Genomic DNA, 21,115 nt, shown 5'->3' with positions numbered 1-21,115 from the left:
ATGACAAAAATGGGTGTATATGCCCCCCTAACAGTACAATCCTAATATATATTTTACTCAGAAGTAAACCAAATTGAGTTCAGTAGGGCTTACACCTAGTAAACACAGCATTTCACAGATCTATGAGCTGGAACATTGCAATTTGGACAAATTAAAACGACGGCGAATGGGAGCTCCTGTTCAATATACCTATATATAGTACTCTCCACATACACCCATTTTTAACGTGCGTGCGAACAAAACACAGGTTAAGAATTTCTGTCTTCCCAGGTATTGATGGCACCCAGGGCCGGATTTAAGTTTGATGAGGCCCTAAGCTACTGAAGGTAATGGGTCCCTTTATGTATGTCCAACTGTCCTTTATCAACAACAAATTTTCACTGTTTTTTGTGTTGAATATATGCTATGTGGTAATTTATGGACCTAATAGATATCCAAAGCCATTTTTCTTTAGGGAGGCTTTTAATGTTTAATAGATCACTGTGTTTTATTTTTCTGTTGTAAGCCGCCCAAAATTATTGGTTGTTGTTGTTGTTGTTATTTGCACATAACAAAATATGCATTTTATCCATGCAGAATGTAGGCACCCTATACTGTATATAGAAAAGAGCAGGCTAGCAGACGGGGCCCATTACTTACATGATAGGAGCCCACACAGCACAAAATACTGTTGCTGTATGTAGGTTTTAGTCTATTTGCTTTTTATCTTATATTTTGGAAATGTACATCCAGGTTTTTTTCCTTTGAATTTTCTTGGGGCCCCCAAGAGAGTGGGGCCCTAAGCTATAGCTTGTTTAGCTTACGTGTAAATCCGGCACTGATGGCACCCGTTGTAGGGCTTTTCTTTTTTCCAGCCGGATGGGTGCCAATGCCACGATAAGAGAACAAGGGAGGCGTTCGTGGTGAGTTCCTAGCAAAATAGCATCGGCTTGGGCATTGCTAGTTGGCTCCAGGGCTGAGAGAGAGGGGTGTTTGAGGACTGGGAGACTTCTTTAAAATACGCAGGCCCTGTCTCTGCCGCTCTGCTTGAAATTGCGCGCGTTGCTTTTCTGCAGACGGGTCTTGGGAGAAACCCTCGAAGGCGGGTAGAAAAGAGAGGGAAGCCAGGAGCGCTTCCTGGAGGTCTTGGGGCTGCTGCTGGTCGGCGAGGCAGGCTGCTTTCCCTCTGCCGTCGAGGATCTCTTCCCGAGCGCCCGCCCTCCGCCTTGTTGTCATCACATGGCAGGGGGCGGGCCCAGGCAGGCGCTGCTGCGACGAGGAGGCAGCGGCGGCGGCGGCGGCAAGTTTGGCGAGGCGTCTGGAGTTTGCTGTGCAGCGGCGGAGCCTCGCCCGCGGGTCTAGCGGGGGCAGGCGGCCATGAAAGGGAGCCTCCGGCCCAGCGCCCCAGAAACTGGACACGCTCCGCGCCGCCCGAGTGCGCCCAGTCGTCCCGTCGGAAAGTGCGGCGCGCCAACGCGCACCAAGGGAGCTCCGGCCATGGGCGCCGCGCTGCTGCCGCCGCTGCTCCTATGCTGCTGCCTGGTCGCCTTCTTCTCCACCTCCTCGGCGCTGGCCGAAGGGTGCCCGGCGCTGCCGTGCCGCTGCCGGGGGGAACTGCTGGACTGCAGCCGCCTGAAGCTGAGCCGAGTCCCCGAGTCTCTCCCGGACTGGGTCGTGCAGCTGTGAGTAGCGAGAGCGGGCGAGCGGGCTTCGCTTCTGTCGGGCTTGGGGGCGCTAGGGGGCGCTCCGGGCTCCCCGCGTCCGAGGAGCAAATGGCTTTGATTTATTCTTTCGCGTGCTCTTATTACTGTTCTCATTTGATTTCTGCACCGCTTAATAAGTTTAAAATAGGCTGGAGTGGGGAAGGGACGAACCTAGGAAGCAGAGTCCCATCTAGTTTGGTGTTGTCTGCGCTGGCTGACAAGCGGCTCGCCAAGATTTTGGGCCTCCTGGAGAACCCAGGACTTAGACTTGAGTGGTGCTTTTTAACCTTAATAGGCCTGTATAGTTTTATCTCGAAGCATCTCCTCCTGTGAACAGATGCCAGTTGTACGTTTCGATTCATATATTCCTGTCTGCTCTGTCTGCCAATAAAGCTTGGTTGTTTGAACCCAGGACCTTATGTGGTGGGCAAGGAAGATGCTGCGCCACTGAGCTGCACATAGGGGCAGTGGCATGTTTTGGGCGGCCCTCCTTGTGTTCCCCATCCTCTTAGCAGGCTGATTCCTAGAGGTTAGTGGCTTCCACACACTGTCTGTGCTTTGCCACTAGGGGAGGGGGGGGAGAGGAACCCACCCAAATGGCAGGGCGTCCAGGCGAAGTTCCTGGCTGCAAAGTGGGTGAGCTGTCAGGTGACAAGGATGGTTTTAAAGCAGAGGTGGTAAACCAGTGCTTCAACCCCGGCCATAGACTGCGCTGGCTGGAGCCAATGGGAGCTGGGAGTCCCAACAACATATGGAGAGCCACCTCTCCTTTTGAGGAACCCCACCCCCTCAACACAATCCCCTCTCTTGGTTTCTCTCTGGGCATCAGGGATGTGGAACTGGGACTGTTGCGCTCAATCTCAACCTGTTGCATTGCCCAGAGGCCAGCTAGAAAGTGAGCAGGTGAGAGAGAAGGCAAGAGGCCCTACCCTCTCCCTGTCACGCAGCAGGGAGGTATGGGTGGAAGCTGCTGTGCCTTCCTAGAGGGAGCAAAACAGACACCACTGCCTATGCTTGACTGGCTCTGGGCAGCTGTAGATAGGGAGGCAGGGCGACTGATGAGAGGAATGGTCTCTCTTGGGCCCTGGTGGGGACAACTCCAACCCACTGTAAGAACTTCGCTGCATCAGAGCCAAGGCTTATGTATTCCAGCATCCCGTTCCCTGCGGTGGTCAATCAAATTGCTCTGGGAGACCCTTAAGCATGGCAGGAAAGCAATAGCTCTCTTCTGTTGTTGTTGTTGTTGTTGTTGTTGTTGTTGTTGTTGTTGTTGTTGCTGCCTCTATTCCTGGAGGTAGCACACGGTTTCTGTAACTAGTACCTGGTAATTTGCTGGTTGCATTCACAAAGTTTGCCTAATGCTCCTTTGAAGGTTGTGGTCCTGAGGAGAGGGCTTGGATGGGTGAAGGAGCAGCCAGGGTGGCATTGAGCAGCCCCTCCCCCCCACCTAGGTGGTCCGTCTGGAAGCAGGGCTGAGTTCTGTTCACACTGCTGTGCACAGGGAAAGGTGTGGGGGGTGGGGGGGAGAGGGGGGAAATGGCTGCCCCTTGCATCTCCCACTTGCTTTGGTTTCTGCCTCCCGTGAGGAGGAGGAGGTGGTGGTGAAGAAGAGGAAAAGTTGCCTCAAAGAGGGTGGAAGCTTATCTTCTTGAGGGGGGTCCAAACCTCTCATGTTGGCAGGTGCTGCGGCCTTGAGATGCTGGGGCCTTGCCCAAGGGTACCAGCTCCAGATGTCAGTCTTGACTGGCGCAAGTAATCAGCTTGAAACTTTGGAGTGGTGCAGTGGGGGGGGGGGTCTGAGGCAGAGAGATGTGTAAATGTGGTTAGTTGTTTGTCTGTAGGGCAAAGTGGATTTCTTCCATATAGAACGGATGGCATATAGGAGTGTATTGGGCAGGAATGGCATTCCAGGCCTATTGCGGACACTGTATTTGTACCAGTGTCCGAAACTCCCATTGTTCTAGGCCAGGCATCTCCAAACTGCAGCCCTCCAGATGTTTTGGCCTACAACTCCCATGATCCCTAGCTAAGAGGACCAGTGATCAGGAATGATGGGAATTGTAGTCCAAAACATCTGGAGGGCCGAAGTTTGGGGGTTCCTGTTCTAGGCGCATTTTGCAACAGTATTGCGCCGAAGATTTCAGATTAAAACTGCAGAGTGGAACAAAAGGGAGGACCTTTCTCTGCCTCCCCGCTTCCAGCTACTCTCTGAAGACTGGAGAAGAGGCCCTCTTAAGAATATTAGGGGGGTTTGGCAGGGGAAGGATGTGAAAAATGAACATAATATTTTAGCTGCACTTCATTCATTTTCAACTTTGTATTCTTGTTATAAAAAAAACCATTCCGTTGTTGTGCCCATAACCTACGGTAGGTTAGAGGTGCTATTTAGCTCCTAGCTTTCGTATCTCAGTTTCTAACACTGATCTGTACCTTTCCCTGGAAAAAATGATGCCATTTTGTTCCCCCTTCCATTTCCTCAATGCCATTACAGTGGTGCCTCGCTTAACAAATGCCCAGCTTAACGAAATTTCCGCTTAATGAAAGGTTTTTTCTAGCGGAGGTTGCCTCGCTAGACGAATTCGTTTTATGAAAAATTCGTCTAGCGAATCACGGTTTCCCATAGGAATGCATTGAAATTCAATTAATGCGTTCCTATGGGCAAAAAAAATTAAAAAATAATAATCAATGCATTCCTATGGGATTCGCTAGATGAAATTTTCGTTATAAGAAAAGACCCGTGGAACCAATTAAATTTGTCTAGCGAGGCACCACTGTATCCTATAAGAAGTACCTGATGCATTAAAAAGTCAAAGAAACGGGTGGCACTTTCATGTGGAAATTTGCATTATTATATCATGTACATATAACTTAATGTATGATGAGCCAAACGCATAATGAAAATTGCTGTGTGCACATGTGCACTGGGAAGCATCCAATCGTAGTTTCTTTTTACACAAGGAGGATGCTGATCTACAGTTGGTAACATCCTTAGTGGTTGACACCCTTGCCCTGGGAGTCTCTGTTATTGGGAGAATGATGCAGAAATGTGGCTTGGAAACAATACATGATTCCATAGAGAATTAAAAGCAATACAAAGATGTACCGAAATGCTATTGTGTTAATAGGCAAGGGGATGCATAGGGCCTCTGACTTTCTGCTAATTAAATGTATATTCAATATGTTGCTTTAAAACGAGGGTTTCTGGTATCCTACATTACAACTCCATTTGCTTTTTCTTCAAATGTTGGCTAAAAAAAAACTTTTGAGAACTGCGCTGGCTGATACTTGTTTAAGCAAACATGGGACCCAGTATGGTCCCTGAGCAACATTCCTCCAAGCTGAGAGCAGTTTTAGAAAAGTTGTGGTCTCTTGTGCTTTTGTTCAGGTGATGATTTATTGACACAGCAAAGTAGTTGTAACTTGACAAGCATTCATTCATTGTGCTGTGGGTTTCAGTCTCTTATGCTAAGTTACTGATTGCACTGGCTGTTAAATTAAGTCATCAACACAAGCATGAGAGATGGACATGATTGAGCTGGTATTTTATTATCTAGTATCCACACTGATTCCTCCACAAAGACTTTGAAATTTTCTGAAGTCAGAAAGTAGGTGAAAAATAGTGTGGTTGAGCTTAACCTCTTGTCATTTCAATCACATCTCAATTGGTTTATTAATTTTCTGTTGCACTTCAGAAGCAAGTGCAGATAAGAACTTTAAAGTAAACAGGAAGTCTTTGAATTAGTTCTGGCTAATTCTGTTCAATTGCCTCCTCTGGAGGTCTTCCTTACTGAGAAAAAAATGACTGTTGTATTCATAACACCTGGGGAACATTTACAGAACAGTCCCTACTCAAAAGTAAGTTCCATTGAGTTCAATGGCATTTACTCCCAGGTAAGTTGTGCATATGATTGGAACCACAAATAGTTGAGGAATGTAAAGGCCAAGCTATAATTTGACAAGAAATGTTTGTCACAATTTTTATTTGTAGATTTGATTTTAAACAAAAAAAAAAACATCCCGTAAACTTTACAACAAAAGTTTGTCAAATATGATGGTAGTTTTCCTGGACACTCAGTTAAAGGTGCAATAGTACGAATCTAACAAATGAGTTGAACCACGGGAAATCCTAGCAAGTAATTTATAGAAAAATGCTAATTAGGAATTAAAACTGATTTTAAAGGGTTGTTTTCTAAGACGGATATTGGGTCAACAGAAATAATAGCGAGATATCTCTGTGACAGTTAATTTAGTGGCCACTAAAACAAACAGATCTTTTGTTGTTTCAGTTAGCACAGTGGAAGCTTTCTAATTGGATTTCCCCTGGAGACGTAAATTGTCCATATGTACATTCGCATTCCTTTAAAAGAAGTGTGAAAAATGGGCTCCACTTGTATAAATAAGCACTTGGCCTTTTGTAAGGAACCCTGCTGTGATCACTCATTGGGCAGCTGTGTCGCTTGTTCTTAAACTCACAGGGTTACCATCTTTGTAGGTGTCACCAGACCATGTGGTCTGCTAGGTTTTGTGCAAATGTTTCTTTTGTTTGAGTTAAATGCCTTTAGAAGTTCCTGTTCATTACTTGCTTTTCCACCCCCCCTTAAAAAGCGTGCAGACAGACATGTGGCCTTCTTCTCTTGCCTCCTGTTGTTCTTATGCAGCAGAAATGAGACTGTTAAAGAACTCTAGGCGGTTAAGAGGCAATAACGAAACAAAATACTGTACTGTAGTTTGTTATTAGCACATAGAGCACTGTTGTCCCAGATAGTTTTGTCTGTGAATAATATCAGGCTGCAAACATGTTTGCCGAAATATTCTTGATGGGAGTTCATGTTGATTATATATAACCAAAACTACTTGCTTCAAAAATCTTAAATCTCTGGCACCTCACCAATATATTTACCAGGGAAGAGTTCCTACTGATTTCAGAGGATCTTACTTTCCAGAAAGTCTGTAATTCTAAGCACATCTACTGGGAGGTAAGTTCTAGTGGACACAGTGGGGTTGCTTCTGAGTAAACTGTGCAGAGGAATGTGTTCTTGAGAGCGCTTAGCATTTCAGCCCAAGACTGCATTCCTTTTCACACTTGGGAGCAAACCACACTGAGTTCAGTAGTGTTTACTCCCAAATGTGTAAGGAATGCAGTCTTGGGGTGTGGACTTCAAGAGAGCAATCCTATGCTTGCTTTCTCAGAATGCAGGCTTACTTTTGAGCGAACATGTTTAGGATTAGGCTGTATGTAAAATTGATCGAAATAGCATGCTAAGAGTGCGATCCCATACATGTCTACTCAGAAGTAAGCTTAGTGTAGGCCAGGCATCCCCAAACTTCGGCCCTCCAGATGTTTTGGACTACAATTCCCATCTTCCCCGACCACTAGTCCTGTTAGCTAGGGATCATGGGAGTTGTAGGCCAAAACATCTGGAGGGCCGCAGTTTGGGGATGCCTGGTGTAGGCTAGTCTACTAGAATTTACTTCAAGGGTGGGGGGATTGCAGGCTAACTCCAGTAAAATTTTTCATAGACTTTGTTACCCTAAGACATGCACCCCCCAAACCTGGCCCTCCAACTGTTTTGGGACTACAACTCCCACCATCCCTATCTAACAGTACCAGTGGTCAGGGATGGTGGGAATTGTAGTCACAAAACAGCTGGAGGGCCGAGTTTGGTGATGCCTGCCCTAAGCAGTGCAAATTTTTGAAGTGAATGAGTTCAGAATTTTTAGGTCCTTCTGTAGAGCAGAGGTGAGGATCCTCCAGATGTTGCTTGAGTATAGCTCAATTGGTGAGAGCGTGGAGCTGATAATTCTGAGGTTGCAGGTTCGATCCCTGTATGGGACAGCTGCATGTTCCTGCATTGCAGAGGGTTGGACTAGATGATCCTCAGGGTCACTTTCAACACTACACTTCTCTGATTCTGTGAGTTAACCTCTCGTTGTCCTTGACCATTGGCTATGCTGGCTGGTGCTGATAGGAGTCCAACAACATCTGGAGGGCTAGAAGTGCTTAATCGTGCTGTAGATAGATGCTGATTAACTCTCACTTGACCAGAGCTTTCCCCTATCACATGTGCCCCTTTAGTTCTTCTCGCTCAAGGCAACCACCCCATTTCTGCGGAGAGAGTGCCCTTGTGCACAAATGCTTCTTGCAGGCATCTGCTTGGCCACTGTGAGAACAGGATGTTGGACTAGATGGGCTATCCAGCAGGCTCTTCTTGCATTCTTAAACACTGGTAGCCATCTGAGTAAAAACCTCCCGCCCCTTTTACACTCAAAAGTTTTTTCTGGATGTGATTTTGGGTGGTGGGTTGGAACAAATGATGCAACTGCAAATCCCGGGCCTGTTTTTTTGAACTGGCTGATGGAGGACCAAAATTGTATTATCTAGTACGTGTTGTCTGAGTTGTGGTTACTCTTGTAATTGCAGTTGACATAGCTAAAGTCTCCGAGTGAGGGAAAGTGGCCAATTTTAACACAGTTTTTTTACTACAGGCTTTCACTAAAGAGGTATTCACAGACTTAAATAAAACCAAGACTGTTCAGAGCTGGTGAGTGTTTGTAATAGTTTGTCAACAAATTTTCTTTACAGTTTGCTTGCAGGGCAGGAGGCTAGTCAGGAAGAGGAACACTCTACAGTTTAAGAACTTCGCTTTTGTTAGGTTTAAAGTTTAGCAGCCAGGATGGAAGAGGAAGAGAGACTCTGAGCAGTTGCCATACATCTTTGCTGTTTTTTTCAGTTCTCTTTGGAATTCTAGATTATTTTACCAGGGTTTGTCTAGGAATGTTGAAGCTGTCACTGAGACAGGGGGAAATCTAAAGGATGGTTTCTGCTAATGTTTGTATTGCATCTTGGTATTTACATTTTCTAAACCTTCCAGTTCTTACCAGAATTGCCAGAGGAAAAAAAAGTTTGGATAGTTTTCACAGCTGTTCTCCAGCATTTTCCAGACTAAAATCTGAACATAGCATGCTGATTTATGAGTCACTTTGGATCTGTGTCTTAAAACAGCTACAGCCTGCCTCTTTGTTTTTTAGCTTTCCTTCTTTTTGCTGAATTAGCAGCTATAAAGGCCCCAACGGGAATTGATTAAGAAGCTGCTGCTGGATTTGCATTTTAAAATTTTGAATTAAGTTTCAGGCATTTCCAAGAAAGACCGTTTTGATTGCACCTAAATGGCACACATGGAGCTGATCCCTAACATACACATTTATAAAATGTCCAAAGAGCTGTTTCTTCACCACTTCACTTTGCTGAGATTATTTGTGAATCTTGTTGCTGATAACACCATCCTTCGTGGTGAGCAATTCCTTGGACAAACACAGGCTTGGAAGACCTTATTTAGTACAGCTTAGCACCATTCCGCAAACCAAGGATTGCTAAAAGTTGAAATTGTGGAATACTTTGGTGTCTTATGCATTTGTTGATTGTCCTGTTTTCTGACTTTCCATCCTCCTATAAGCTATCTCTTAAAAGTGCCTTTGCTAACTGGCTGAAGTTTATTGATATTTCTGAAACCAGGTTAACTGTGGTTTGCCTTAACCACATTTTTGGGAAATAAGCAGAGTTCAGACTTTGGTTCTTCTGATCTTGATTTGCTACAGTAAACCATAGCTTGAAAACTAACCAGATCCCCACATACCAACAAACCATAGTTAGTTGAAACTGGAAACAAATGCTCTCCTCCTTCCTAATGCAGTAGAGAAGGGAGATGGAAAACATACAAACATCCTTCTGTTTATCTGATGTATCTCCCCCCCAAATGTCAATCCCTCCCTCAATCAGACTCAAGTGTCTAGAATCTAGATAACATTTTTTCTAGTTCACAAATGAACAGAAATAAATATTTAACTGATGAGTTTAAATTTTGCATTTATACAACTAAATGCAAAATTTATACAGCAGCAAGTATTGCTGTCTTTTAGCAGAGGGTTGTTAAAATGTCCTTCAAGTTTATGTTATACACACTTGGTTCTCATAATTCATCACAGAGAGTGCACTGGGGAATTCTGTTTTGAAAGCAAAACTGCACCAGAAGTTTCATGTGCAGAAGCTTCCCCCTCAAGAAGGTCTTCCTGAGCTTTCCATTTGCAGGAAAAAAGCTTGCAAGCCAGCAGTCCACTACAGTATGTGTCTTCTAAGGTGAGAAGCGTGTGGAAGCTGGACTTTTGAGTTTGTACCAACAGCATGGCATTTTAAAATGTGCTCTACTTTCAAAAGTGAAGCTTGCACTGAAAATGCCTGAATCCAGACGCCTTATAAGTTTCAAAGTGCTGCTTACTAGTAAGCTTAAACCACTGTAGAGATTTTTCTTTCCATGTACTGTGGTTTAAGGGAAGGGCAAAGAAGAGGGAGGAGGCAATTGGGAGTGGAAAATGTGTTTCCACCACTTTTGTGATTCCAGCTCCTTGCTCTTAAATTATAAGGAGGTTTGTTCACGTTATTTTTCTACGGGTTTAAAGAATTGTATTTGCTGATTCTGCCCTTTTAAAAAGACAAATGTGCACACTTAAAAACCTATTACATCAGGAGAGAAGCTGATTTCAGAAAGGATTATATTATTATTTTAGCTCCCATTCTGTTTCTAGCAGTTTTGCAAGAATGCTCATCTCTTCAAAAGAGTCATCTTTCTCCTTGATGATTCTAGATAGTGTAAAAATTTGCTAAAAATAGCAGAATTATTAAAGTGCTGGTAATTGTTTGATTTGGGCTGCTGAGCAATAAAGGCACATTATAACTTTTTTTGGGATGGGAGTCATAATTTTCCGAATCAGGCTTAAGAAAACCTTAGGGGCTTTTGAGGGATATTTGCATCTCCTTCCCCCCCGCCCCCCCTTTAAAGCGGCACAGTGCATGGAAAATCTGTGGATATCGGCAGTGTCAGAAAACACAAATTTAGTCTGAAACATAATGCAAGTTGTTATGCTTATGGTTGCCTTGATGGACTCCAGATGGATGGTGAGCTAGAGCTCTGAGTGAAAGTGTCTGGCTCCAGTTTGGTGATCATGCACAGCAGTGGTTGTAATTGCAGGATTTTTTTTTTATAGTTTAAAGGCTTTGCCAGATTTCTAACCCCCCCCTCGCCCCAATGTTATAACTACAGCAGAACAAATCCACTCATGTCTGATACTGTCTGGTAGGTCCTAAGGCAAACAAGCATGTTTTAAATAAATTTTCATAGGGTGTCCTCCCCCTCCCCCCTGCTTTCTTACTTTTTTAGGTGAGCTGAAGAAAGGCAGGTTGTTGGAAAGAGCACTTTTTGCAGTAGGATTTTGAAAGCTCTTTGTTGGAATAATTGCTGATTCTTGTCTAATGCAGGACGAACAGCAATGTATTAGACTGTTAACAGCCATGACTTCATAGCATTTTGGCTGTGGGCTTGCATAGTTCTTCTAATCCCTGTGAGCCAAGGCCAAATATTCCAGTTGAGAGGCGCAAGGCAGGAGAAAGGCCTCTCTCTCTGTGTTAAAGTGAGCTTAATTCAGATCACCGTTTCAGTCTTGTTGAATTAGTTGGCCTTACATCTCTTCAGTTCCGTCAAGGGTGCCCTGGAAAGACTTATGCCTCCATCCATTATGGCTCATGCACACGAGGAAGCGGGCTTACGTTGCTGCAGGAGAGAGACATCTGTGGCAGATGGGGCTGTTTCATCCAGCTTTGCATTCGAAATGTCGATGCCTTGAGGCTGGAGTGTTTATCCAGGCCTGTTTTCCACTACTCACATATGGCTTGCATTAACATTTTTATGTGTGAGAATTAATGGTGCAAAGACACGTGAACACAGGAGAGGAGAGGTTTCCGTACCACCCAGCCGTCAATATACCTAGACTTTGCAAATTTAGACTTACCAGGTGAAAGCCATAAATTGAGCAACAGCTTTATGTTGGATTTGCCAGATGTCGCTAGACTATAACAACAATCTTTGGCCCCCTAGACTTCTATGGTGGTGGTGGGGCGGGGGAGAGTTTGGCTCATATACTGAATAGGAGATGTAGAACTGTGACAGCGTTTTATTGGCAATTAATTGAACCAACTTAAGCGGGTGCAAAAGTATCTTCCTGTGGGCCTTCAACACTCCCCAGCCAGCCAGCCAGCCAGCATGGCCAGCGATTGTGGATGATGGGACTTGTAGCCCTGAAACGTTGGGCAAGTCACAAGTTCCTCATCCCTGGATCAGATGGTGGAGAATGAAAAGGCACTAGTAAGGGATGATGGGAGTTGCAGTCCAACAGCATACGGAGAGCCCCAAGTTCCTCGCACCTGTGTTAGAAGAACAATAACAAGGTTATCTGTAGATGGAGGAGAGAGGCACAACAGAACCAGTGTGCATTTTATGTGTTAGATTTCAATATATGATCCAATTTCCTTCTGTGCAAGCTACTCGCTTCTTCTCTTTGAAATGTACCTGATATTGGTGAAAGTTGACACAGGGTCTTTTCTTCTTCTTGTATCCTTGTAGAGATCTGAGCCACAATAAATTGTCTTCAATCAAACCTAGTTCCTTGAGTCACCTTGGTAAACTACGAGAAATGTAAGTGGCTGCATGGTCTTCTGTTTGGCTGTAATATGCATATTGTAAGATACATTCCTTTAAATGATTTGGGGTGGTGGTATTCATAGCGATGCATGGGCACAAAATTATACAATGTGAAATGAGGCTATAACTTGCAGGGGGCACATCCAGAGGGTATCTATGTAAGTCAGTGTTGCTATAGGTTGTCCCCACTTCCCCTTTTCTTGGGGGGGGGGAGGCTACTTTAAGTTAGTGCGATGGGTTAAAATGGTCAAGGGAAAATCAGAAAATACCAATTGGCTCTTGTTTCTGTGTCAGTTGACTGGTTGTTTTTTTTTTTTAATGTTGGCAGAAAACTAAACAGTAATGAATTTGAAGCCATACCAAATTTGGGACCTGTTTCGGCAAACATCACTCTCCTGTCTCTGTAAGTCGATTTTAAAAATATTTTTATTCATATTTGAAAACAGTGGCCATATTGACACATAATGTTTTAACCATGATTTAACACTATGCAGACAGGGTAGAATGAGCCCGAGTGAATGAAACCTTAAGTATGCATACTTCCCTCTCCTTTCTGGACAGCTTTTCACTTTCTTGGATTCATAAAAAGTGAGACTAAATACTGCAGAAGTCCTTCTAGTTGCGTGGGAGGAGAGATGAGGGTTGGGTGTGCTTAGGCTCATTCTAACTTGTGCATGTAGAGCTAAACTATGGTTTAGCATTGCGTGCAAACCAGGCCTACAGTTGTATAGTCTGTGACTGGGAGTCAACATTCTGACTTTGTGTAAGGTAGCTTCCTATGCTGCTGCTTGCCTGGAGTTGGTTGCTGGCTTTCGTAGAGCGGCTTCTTCCAAAAATATGTCATAGATATTATGGGAAACATGCAGACTTCAGTCCAACAGAACATGTGGAGCTGCATACATGAAGAACTTCTTTTTAAAAAAAGAAAGAAAAAAGGCCGAAGACCCACCAGTTGAATTGAGTGTTTGAATAGAGCACCTCTTTGTCAAGACTCTTTACCTTTTTCTAATTATCCATATTTTTGCTTTTAAAATTCTAGGTCTGTATATTTAGCTAGAAATTAAGAAAAGCAGAATTGAGCATCCAATTCTGAATATTGATAACAATAATTTCCCTTTTCTCAAGAATTTGGCAACTTTCCAGCTCATAACCTCTTGCTCCTGTGAAATGGAATGTTTGTAAGAACTTCTCAGTCTCGGTTTTCCCATCCTTAGTAAGTGAAAAATGGTGTTCTTTGTGTGATTTGGAAGTGCAATTTGATTGCTTCATGGTTGTCTCGTTTTTTCTAGCAGTGAAAATCTGCACTTAAGTACAAGTTGCACGGTGTCTGTTGGTAGAGGGTTGCTAAAGGGTTAAAATAATATGGTAAATTTGGGGAAGCTGTTCAGTTAATGAAAGTGATCAGTATTCAATTGCTTACATCTGGTGACTTATTATCCTGCTGTTTTTTGCTCTGAGCCTAGGTCAGCTAAGTCAGCTGGTTGCAGCCGCTGTGTCTGCTCTGCTCCTATTTGAGAAAGAGCTGAATGACATTTGATATTGGTGTGGCTTTCATATAGATTAGCCTGGGTGGAGGAGAGAACTGAAAAGAAAAGGGAGGTGGTTTATTGGGGGAGGGGGGGAGAAGAAGCAGAAGCAGAGAGCTGGTCCATAAAATTAACAGCAGCCTAATACTATAGAATTCCATGGGTGAAATCTCAACTAGGCATAAAAGTTCGGTTTCTAAGGTCTCCACCCCCCATCGTTCAGCCCAAACTGTTGGACAAGTTAATCAAGATTTTTAAGATCAGTTCACTCGCTTATTTTTGACTATGTTAAGGTCCTCATGTAGTGTCTTTACCTTACCATTTTCATGCACGGAATCATTTTTTTTAATATGAAAAAGCTCCCTTGTGAATGAATGACTTACACATTGCCATACCATGAAATCTTATCGCATGGGCTCTGAAGAACAACAAGGCTAGATCTTCTGTGTTCCTGGAAGAGCGTCTCCCAGCTCCATTGTTCAGCCTGGACGCTGAGGTCCAAGGGCTTTCTGGCAGTTCCCTCATTGTGAGAAGTGAGGTTACAGGGAATCAGGCAAAGGGGCTTCTTGGTAGCTACACCTGCCCTGTGGAACACCCTCCCATCAGATGTCAAGGAGATAAATAACTACACAACTTTTGAAGACATCTGAAGGCAGCCCTGTCTAGGGAAGTTTTTAATGTTTGATGTTTTGATTTATTGAAAGCTATCCAGAGTGGCTGGGGCAACACAGTCAGATGGGCGGCAAACAAATTATCATCACCATCATCACCATCATCATTATTATCATCATCTGCTAATGGAAGCTGCATTAGTGCAAATGGGACATTGCCCCACCAACCTCAATCTGCCCTTAGCAAGGCCTCAAATATTTGCCTCCTTATTTATGACCAATCCAGTGAATGGCAATGCCTATTGGCTTCCTTCTCAGAGTTGCCCTTGCAACAGAACACCACGAGGAGGAAGATGAGGGACAAAACTTGAATTGCTTGGTTCTGGCTCCATCCACTGTTGGTTTCCCTGTTTTCCACCCTACCCCTGTCTCAATCAGCACCAGCCGCCACAGCTCTCTGTTGTGTCCTCTACTTTCTACATTCCTTTCTACTCAGGAAAACCTAAAATTATTCCTCTGCAGCTGTGAAAAGACTTTAAAAGTCAAGTCTTACAATCTTGGAACTTGTGAGTTTATGTTAGTTTAGCCTGTGCCGGCCAAATATAAAGATCTTTATTTGATTTTGGTTGTGTGTATGGTGTGTGTGTTTTTCCCTTACAAATAAAATAAAATGTACACATTTCTTTTAAGGGGCTTCCTGAAAAGATGTGGAATTGTTATGCGGCACAGTTGGGCTGCTTGAGAAGAGGTGTCTTGTTACCATTGTCCTTTGAAACTCACACAGTGCCTCTGAATGGCCTCCAAAGGCTTCTGATTATGCTCAGCAGAACTCGGCTGAGGTTACAAGTGTCTGTACCGTGTACCTCCCTGACCTCTGCAGAGAATGACTGGAATTAGAAATAGTAGCAATTTATTATGGCTGCTTTGACATGAAAGCCACCTTTAGGTCAGCACAGCATGGGCCCAACTTTGGGATGAGCACAAAATAAAATAAAGGCAAAGGAACAGGGATCAGGTGGCGGTTGAGTGTGTAATCAGGGATGTCCGCGCTACATTCTTCAAGCTAACTGTTCCCTGCCACACACAACACACACACACACAAAAACCCCTGCAAAGCAGAATCGAAACTGTGGCCTGCCAGGATGACGCTGATTCTCCCAGAGCTCACAGCTTGGAATGTGCCAAGAATGGCTGAGGCTGTAGATCCTGTATCTGCCTACCTGGGAGTAAGGACTCTTGCCATCGACGGTGCTTACTATTGAGTAGACATGTATGGGATTGTACTGTGAAATTCCTGCCACCGCAGATCTTAAATTTTCCATACGTCGTGCCAAGTTGGTATCTAGCAAGTTGGAAGTGATTTTGAGGCCGTACACTTTGGAAGAGACATCTTATGAATCAGTGTGGGTCTGTTATGGCAATGTCCGCCCCCCCCCCTTTCAAAGGCTGACTTCGGTTGAAGGAAGATCTACAGTGGTACCTCGGTTTAAGAACAGTCCTGTTTGTGAACGATTCGGTTTACGAACTACGCAAAACCGGAAGTGGTTTTCCGGTTTGCCAACTTTACCTTGGTCTAAGAACGGAATCTGAACGGTGGAAGGGCACCGGCGGCGGGAGGCCTTGTTAGGGAAAGCGCGCCTCGGTTTAAGAACGGTTTTGGTTTAAGAACGGACTTCCAGAACGGATTAAGTTCGTAAACCGAGGTACCATTATCATCGAGATTGTAGTTTCTTTCTATTCTGCATTGGTCAATCTGTGCTCTGTTTGGCTACTACATAAACAGGAGTGTGTCCAGAGGACTAGGGTGGCATGGGGGTATGTAAACTAAATCCTATGAAGAATTGTTGAAAAAGCTGGGTATATTTAGTCTGGAGAAGGGAAGATTAAGAGAGATATGACAGGGGTGTTTGAAGAGTAGAAGATGGAACAGACTTGTTCTTTCTTGCCCCAGGGAACAAAATTGGAACCAACCAGCGGCAATTGAACAGATTTTGGCTAAATAATAGGTGAGGCTTCCTCAGGGTGCCTCAGGAGGTTCTGGGATCTCCTTTGCTATGGATATTTAAGAAGAGGGTGGGTGACCATCTGACAGAGATGCTCTAGAAACATGTTGCATTGCAGATTGAGGAAGGGGGCTTGACTAAACGATCTCCTCCAAGTCCACAATTCTGCAAAAATAGGTGCAGGTGATTTTTCAAATAAAAAAATAAAGTGGCAAATTGCTTTTCTGCTTATCAGATGGCAAACCCCATACCCCACCTAGTTGAGGAGAGGCCACACTGAATTCTTCTGTGAGTTGTCTTTTGGATTGCCCAACCACCAATTCATAAGGGACCTTTGCTAGGCAAAAATATCCCTAGCATCTGGTTCCCAGAGCTGGCCATTTGTGTAGATCAGGGGTTGGCAAGCTTACCGGAGGATGGGCCGGAGCTGGAGCATGTGCACATGCACACTCTTCCGGGTTGGAGGAGCTCCAGTGTGTGCGCGCGCACATGCTCTTTCCGGCACTCCTCTGACCCAGATGTCCGCCGGAAATAGCGAGTGTGCAGGCACACAGGTGCTTCTCTATCCCTGACGTGCTATTTCCGGCACACATCTGGGTCGGAGGATGTGCGCATGCGCACAGGCGCCATCAACCCAGAAGTCGGTCCCCGCACCGCGCCGGTAAGAGTGGGGGGTGGCGGCAGTGGTCATCATGGGCCAGATAGACGAGCCCTGTGGGCCACTGCTGGCCTATGGGCCTTAGGTTGCCGACCCCTGGTGTAGATAATCAGTGCAGTTATTTGGCAGTGTGGGTACCCTCTTTTAGGGAGTTTTAGAGGGGGAACGCTGAAAAGTGAGGATTACTTTCAAAGCAGAGAACCCACATCTTCTATTTGACTGGTACTTGTGGATATGTCCTCTCTTAGACCTCCTGGGGGAATATTAAACGCAATACTAATGTGTTGCCTTGCTTTACTTAAAATTTAGCCATAAAAGATTTTGGTTCAGCACAGTCCCTTTAATTTTTATGCACTCCCATTGACACACGAGCATTTAAATACTTATTTTTTTATCATCCTTATTAAAAACTGTTTTGGAAGAAATTAGCACAGAATGAATGCAATCCCCCCCCCTCCAATATTGGGGATTCTGGATTTAAACTGCTATAAATGTTTGTGCCGACTATCAGTAGCCATATTCTTTATCCCTAAACAGATATATTTAAAATATTTGCTTATTTGCATTCCTTAAATATTTGAAGGACCACGTGGAGTGAACACAGGGTTCTCTTAAAGCTTGTGTTGCTAGCATACAACACAATATTGCAGTCTTGGAGACTTGAGTGATGAGAGATTGGGATGAATGACCTGGATTGACAGCATCTTTCACAGGTGTCTGATCACCTGTCCCCCCCCCCCAAAAAAAACCCACAGTGAAAGAGAATTGGGTCTTCCATCCAGAACTTGCTATTATAGTCAACATTCTTGAGATTTATGTATTTATTTTAAATGTATATATACAGTTGTATCTTGGAAGTTGAACGGAATCCGTTCCGGAAGTCAGTTCGACTTCCAAAACGTTCAAAAACCAGTGGCAGTGTTGCCAGGAGCAGAATATTAGCCCCATAGCAAGTATGCTCAGGAGCAGAACTTGCTGCATTAGGAGTCTCAGTTTGCCGAGCACTGCGCAACAGGCAGTATTGTGTAACCACTTTCTCATTTTAAGCAGTGCAGATTATCAGCCTGTACTAGTGGCACTGTGGTTAAACCACTGAGCCTAGGGCTTGCTGATCAGAAGGTCGGCGGTTCGAGTCCCTGTGACGGGGTGAGCTCGCATTGCTTGGTCCCAGCTCCTGCCAACCTAGCAGTTCGAAAGCACGTCAAAATGCAAGTAGATAAATAGAGGAACCGCTACAGCGGGAAGGTAAATGGCGTTTCCATGTGCTGCTCTGGTTTGCCAGAAGCGGCATTGTCATGCTGGCCACATGACCTGGAAGCTGTACGCCGGCTCCCACGGCCAATAATGCGAGATGAGCGCGCAACCCCAGAGTCGGTCATGACTGGACCTAATGGTCAGGGGTCCCTTTACCTTTTTACTAGTGTTCTGGCCAGACTGCAGCAACTGCTCCTAATCTCAGCCTGGCCTGTGCCCATTAGCATCTTTCCACAAATTCTGACTGAACCAGATAAATGCTGCTCCCATCAATGCCTGTGTGTGACCTTTCTTGCGTGCGCTGCCCTGTCAATTGGCATGGAAGCAGACTGACCGCTCTGCTCAAAACTGCATGGCTTGTATCAACCCAGTCTGACCAGTGGCCTTTTGAATTGGGAGGACGGTAAATGCGAGCTGGGAATTGAACTGAGTGAGCTTTTATAACTGCTCCTCAAAATGGGCGTAGCATTGGGCTGCCTGCCACCGTTGTGTCAGATTTTCCCGTTCCCAGAGCACGTTTGGCTTATTTTGGAAAGCAGACGGACTTCTTTTTTGTCTCCATATCTGGCAGCCTCTCTTTCTTCCTTTCTCTACTACTAATCCCTCGATGAGTTGGAGCAGGATAGGAGTGCAGCTGGCACCCTTGCAGCTTGACTCTGGGGAAAGACTGCTATTACCAGCGTGGCATATGTTTCTAATAAGAAAAATCCAGATTCTGAAGCAGGATACCCCAAACAATGCGCTGAGAAAAGCTGGAGCCTGTGGCCTGCATCAGTTAGGGAAATGAAGCTAATTTGCACATGCATCTGTTGCATAATTCTGTTTCTGCCGCTCTCAGGTCTATGTTGGGCAGTAAAACCCCACCCTGCCCTCACCACCTGCATTCCATTCTATCTCGCTGTAAACAAACATATCCTCAAATTTCTAGCATGCAGAATTCTGTGTCTGGTACTTAATTCTGCACTTGTGAAGTGTGATCACAGATTCTGCACATTGCACTCTCTTCTCTGCACAGAAGCAGACTCTCACTCTCTCCATTCTGTACATTTGTGCTTGAATGGAAGTCTCTGAATTGGAAAAAGGCACTTTTTTGTGAATGTGGACAAGCTTGACTCCTGCTCTGTAGGCTTCCCTTGGCCCTGTAGTTGAGAAGTGGATGTGAGATGAAGTAGCAGTGATGCTCACCTGGTTTCTGTTATACTTCCTTTGTTTCATTAAAAGTGAAGGTGCATGCCCATGACAATCTCCTTTTGTAAATGTGGTTTCAGTCTTAAGTTATGCTCTGATGTGTTTGTTTGTTTGTTTAAAAAGTTTCAGGAAAGGTTTTCCTGTCTGGACACAATAAATTTTTGAGCGTGGCGGAAGGAGAGGGGTTCTATTGCCATTACCCCACCTGCTTTCAAAGCCATCCACCATTAGAGATGCATGGAGGGTTCATAACATAGACAGCCTCTATGAGAATGGGATGTCATGATAAGAACTCTGGTAACTCCCAACCCATTAATCAACTCCTCGGCATTATGACTGAAGAAATTATGATTACATATGGTGTGAGTTTTTTGGTAGAGGTGTTATAAGATCATGTGTGGTGGGGAGAAAGTGGATTGGGAGATGTTTGCTGCCTTCTCTTATAATACTGTTAGTGCTGACTTTTAAAGCCCTAAACGGCCTCGGTCCAGTAAACCTGAAGGAGCGTCTCCACCCCCCATTGTTCTGCTCGGAAACTGAGGTCCAGCACCAAGGGCCTTTTGGCGGTTCCCTCGCTGCGAGAAGCCAAGTTACAGGGAACCAGACAGAGGTCCTTCTCGGTAGTGGCACCCGGCCTGTGGAATGCCCTCCCACCAGATGTCAAAGAGAAAAAACATCTACCAGACTTTTAGAAGACATTTGAAGGCAGCCCTGTTTAGGGAAGCTTTTAATGTTGAACAGACCATTGTATTTTAATATTTTGTTGGAAGCTGCCCAGAGTGGCTGGGGAAACCCAGCCAGATGGGCGGGGTATAAATAATAAATTATTATTATTATTATTACTACTACTACTAATATTCTAGAGTGGCATGGAGGCAGGACAAGTGTGGAGCAGCGTGTTTGCAGGCTTTTTCAGTGGTGTTTCAAATATGCACGCTTTCACTGATGCGCACAGTGCCTCGGAAGGTAACCCCTGCGTAACAGGGGGTTTCATATATCTATATGGAAATTTGCACTTTTTCAGTAGTGCTGTATCTCATACAGTCCTACAGAGAAAGTGATGGAGTGTGCTTTGCCAAGAGCCTGTTGCGCCACTGGCAAGATCAGCCTTCTGCCTTCTCCGTGCAGTTTGGCTGCTATTTCTCAAACTTTAGTTGGAGGGCACCAGCGAATAAGTTTCACCCTTCAGCTTTGACATAGCCAACCAATATATGAAGAATGATGGAAAGCTTTGCAATACATCCAGTAGGCTGTCACTTTTCAGAGAGCATTTGACTTCTTGATTGCATTGGCTTTCATTCAGATCTGTGCTATATTTCACTACGTAAGAGGGAGTGGTTGCCTTCTGTCTTGCAACAGTATGTGTGGTTGACATTGTTGAGTAAATGGTAAAATAAACGCTCTATTCTTCCATGCGCATACCGGTTATATTAATGGCGAGGCCAGTTTTCCCCTGCTTCTGGACACTTGGCATGGAACCTGCTGTGCATTGTGATGTTCACACCCAGAGGAGTTTTCAGAGTGTGCTTTCCAATTCACTGCAAGAGGATGTCAACTCTCTGTGAGTTGCCCCACAAGGCATGGAGCGTTCTCTTCCGCTAAAGTAATTTCACAGAAGTTGCTGCTGCTAGAGGAGCCCCATGTGTGGCCCTGTCCCTCCAAGG

General features: G+C 44.7%; 1 protein-coding gene across 1 annotated transcript in view; it reads left to right on the top strand.

The window, feature by feature from the left end:
- Window positions 1-1,192: 1,192 nt before the first annotated feature.
- LRIG3 (leucine rich repeats and immunoglobulin like domains 3) overlaps window positions 1,193-21,115 on the top strand; it is a 57,248-nt gene continuing 37,325 nt past the window's right edge. Inside the window, exons 1-3 of the mRNA XM_035127224.2 lie at window positions 1,193-1,661; window positions 12,134-12,205; window positions 12,540-12,614. Coding sequence (XP_034983115.2) covers window positions 1,357-1,661; window positions 12,134-12,205; window positions 12,540-12,614 — 452 coding nt within the window. The 5' untranslated portion in view covers window positions 1,193-1,356. The remainder of the gene's footprint in view (window positions 1,662-12,133; window positions 12,206-12,539; window positions 12,615-21,115) is intronic.

Source organism: Zootoca vivipara, chromosome 10, assembly GCF_963506605.1.
Source record: "Zootoca vivipara chromosome 10, rZooViv1.1, whole genome shotgun sequence".
NCBI classification, from domain to species: Eukaryota; Metazoa; Chordata; class Lepidosauria; order Squamata; family Lacertidae; genus Zootoca; species Zootoca vivipara.
The sequence above is the reverse complement of the archived record's forward strand: the minus strand, read 5'-3'. Positions and strand labels throughout refer to the sequence as shown.